The sequence below is a fragment of the Chenopodium album genome, chromosome 6 (genome assembly GCF_948465745.1).
Source record: "Chenopodium album chromosome 6, dcCheAlbu1.1, whole genome shotgun sequence".
Classification (NCBI taxonomy): Eukaryota; Viridiplantae; Streptophyta; class Magnoliopsida; order Caryophyllales; family Amaranthaceae; genus Chenopodium; species Chenopodium album.
In genome coordinates this window covers 61,621,992-61,625,057 of record NC_137839.1, presented here as the reverse complement: position 1 = coordinate 61,625,057, position 3,066 = coordinate 61,621,992, and the positions used below count along the sequence as shown (strand labels likewise).

At 37.5% G+C, this 3,066-nt stretch overlaps 1 protein-coding gene across 1 annotated transcript; it reads right to left on the bottom strand.

Annotated features, from left to right (window-relative positions):
• Positions 1–235: 235 nt before the first annotated feature.
• On the bottom strand, positions 236–988 carry LOC145637028 (uncharacterized). The gene has a single exon (XM_081688545.1). The coding sequence runs from the start codon at positions 986–988 to the stop codon at positions 236–238; it is 753 nt and encodes a 250-aa protein (XP_081544671.1).
• Between the last annotated feature and the right edge of the window lie 2,078 nt (positions 989–3,066).

Below are 3,066 nucleotides of genomic sequence, written 5' to 3'. Positions count from 1 at the left end.
TTCTTGTTAAGATCTCAATCATGCATGACTGAAGTTTAATCCAACTGTATTTGTTCAACTCTGGATCAAATCCTTTGAATGCTATTTCAACTTCTTTGATGAGATCATCTAAATTATGAGGGAATGACTGATACTGCAGTGATTGAATGAAATTGAAAAGTCCTAAGTCTAGAACATTCATGTCTGGTGATTGAGCTGGTTGAAAAACAAATTGTATGTTGAATCCATATGCTTGTCATGCTTCTTGAAATTCTGCATCTTGTGGTATTTGGTGAGGCCTAGCATTGTCCCATTGAATAGTTATGTCCTTGGGAAGCTGGGGTGGCCACTGTTCATGTATTGTTGGCAACACTTGATTAAGTAGCATGTCCCTTATTGCTTCCTTGTTAATACTCTGGACTGCCTTTGCCTCAATGGTTCCCTTGTCTCTGTTTTTACTCTTTTTCTTTGCTTCCTCATACTTCACAAAAGGGAAAATACCATAATTCCCATCATGTAATAATTGTTTGTTTGCATCATACAATGGTTTCCCAATCATGCCCATAAACATAGCCTTTATCTTGAACCTTTTGGACTGTTGGGCTCTGTATGGATTGTCTTCAGCTGGGAGGAGGTAGAATGTCCTTGTTTCTGGGTTTATAAAAAACCAGTTTTCATCAATGTGTATCCATTGTTGCATGTCTTCAAATGAAGGGTCCCCTTCTGCTGGAATTGGGGTTATGTGACTTAGAACCCATTTCAGTCTTGCTATTTTATGCTGGTCAGTGAGTGCTGGTTTGTTTATGCTTGTGTGTGTTCTCAATCTACCCCTTTTCCTTAATCTGTGAATAGCTGACTTAGACACATGAAGTGTTGCAGCATATCCTCTTTCAGTTTGTCTTTTGTACAAAGGCACTGATGTTAAGAATTCATCAGTGTACTCCTTTTGTTTTCTGCCAACAGTACCTATTTTTTTGGTCCTAACATCTACAACATTGCCTTCTAACATGTGCTGCTTAATTACCTTAAACCATCTTGTTGTTGTTGATCTATGCACATGATGCTTTCTGGCCAAACTGGATAAAAATCCTCTTGGCAATTAGTCCCCTTCCATATTGAGCATGATCTCATCAGCTAGTTGGCGCTTTTCTTCTACTGTCATTTCTCTGCTTTGTTTGCCATACATATGCAGTGGACCATGTAGTTCACCATCATCATTTGCATCATAACCAGCTTCTTCTTCCGAGTTGCTGTTGTCTTCTTCAGTTTCTTCATCTGTGAAATGATGCCATGCTTCCATTGTCTGCTCCTCATTGTACAGTTGATTTTCATTAAAAAAGAGTTCTTCAAAGAACTCTGCCATGAGTCCCTATCCTTTTTTTTTAGGCTGTCTGAAGGTGATGAAGTGGTGCCTGGATTTTTTCGGATGGTCTTCAACGGAGCCTAGAAGAACTGAACATGGATGCTGCTTTTGTTTAACTTACCACTGTGAATTTAGGCTAATTATAAACTAATTGTAGGCTGGTTTTTTGTAAACAATGAATTATTCACCCTAAACCCCCCAACTTCTCCCTGATCTGTCTTTTAGTTGATAAACAAAATGTTTGTGCTTTGGAACTTCCCCTTTTTATAAGGGGAATTGATTTGAATTGTTAAGCTAGAAACAGGTTTTGGGTTATTTTGGCATAATTTTTGAATTTCCCTTGAAAATTTGGGAGGGAAATTGGTGGGAAACAAAAAAAAGGGTTATCCCTCTTAAATTGGCTAGAAATTTGGGAGGGAATTCCCACCCAAGTGAAAAGTCAGATTTTTTTGGGTGGGAAAACTCCACCTCACCAAAATTTCCCACTTGTTTTACTTTACTAAAAAAAGGGGACCACATGCTTTCCCTCCTTTTTAACTCCCTTAATTACTTAATACTCACATGCATTAAGCCCCTTAAAAGTTTTGCCTAGGTTTGCGTAAAGTTGTACTTTGTTGCAACTAAAATGAACCGGAGGTAGTATATGAAATGGTAGAATTAGATTAGCTTTAAATTACTTGGGCTTATGCACTAATGGGCCAAAATTTGTTTTTTTTTTAACCCAAAACCGAATCCAAGCTGAAATCCAATTTATTAAAATTTTCCAAACCAAATTACTAATTCAGTTTGGTTTTCGGTTTGGTTAGGTTTTAATCCGTATTACTTTCATCCCAAAGTGGTAATAAGATCATCACAATAAATCACCAAAGTATGACTGTATGAGTAACCTTAACACCTAGTTTAGCGAGAAAATTTAAGACCTTCATAATTTCAGCAATATATTAGCAACAGACCTATACTCTGCCTAAATAGACAAACGAGCTAATGACTTTTGTTTCTTTGAGCACCAAGTAATAAGAGTGTGCCTAGTGAAGACAAAGTATAGCCTAAATATGTGCAAGGATAATCTAAGGAAAGCATATTATTATGTCCACCTAGTAAAGGAATATATACTTTTTTTTTTGAAGGAAAGAGAGAGCTTTTATTAATAAAATTAAATCAACTCCATTTCCGCCAAAGTCAAGATACTTTGGGGAAAGGAGCACAATCGTACAAGTTCCACATTCTCACCTGTATCCCAAATTGCTATAAGATGAGCGACGGTATTACATGATCGTCTAATATGTGAAAAAGTACAAAACTCTAACTTAGCTCTATCATATGAATATCATCATGTATGGAATAGATGGGTGGACGACCCTTCCGATGAACCCACAACCTTTATAACGTTGATAACATCCAATTCCGCCTGTAGGGAATATTTCAGGCATTATCCATAGCTTGAACCCCACTGCGATCATACACTAAAGTATGGTGGCGTCCAAAGGGAAAGAAGATAGAGCAAAAGAGTTGCCAACAAGTTTTAGGAACTTGTAAACCGTTCACGAGGTGAATGTTACACCCCTTAACGATCCAAGAGATCGTCAATTCCAATAGGTCTGGAACCATGACTGGTAGTTCGGGGATGAAGGTACAAATCCAACCTAAAAGAGATTGAACCTGCCCTAATAATAGACCTCTACTTTATTTTGATCGTATTCATGTGCACTTTCTGACTAACATGC

Excerpts from the sequence above, each read along its gene's own strand:
- LOC145637028 (XM_081688545.1), bottom strand. The coding sequence starts at position 988 with ATGTTAGAAGGCAATGTTGTAGATGTTAGGACCAAAAAAATAGGTACT.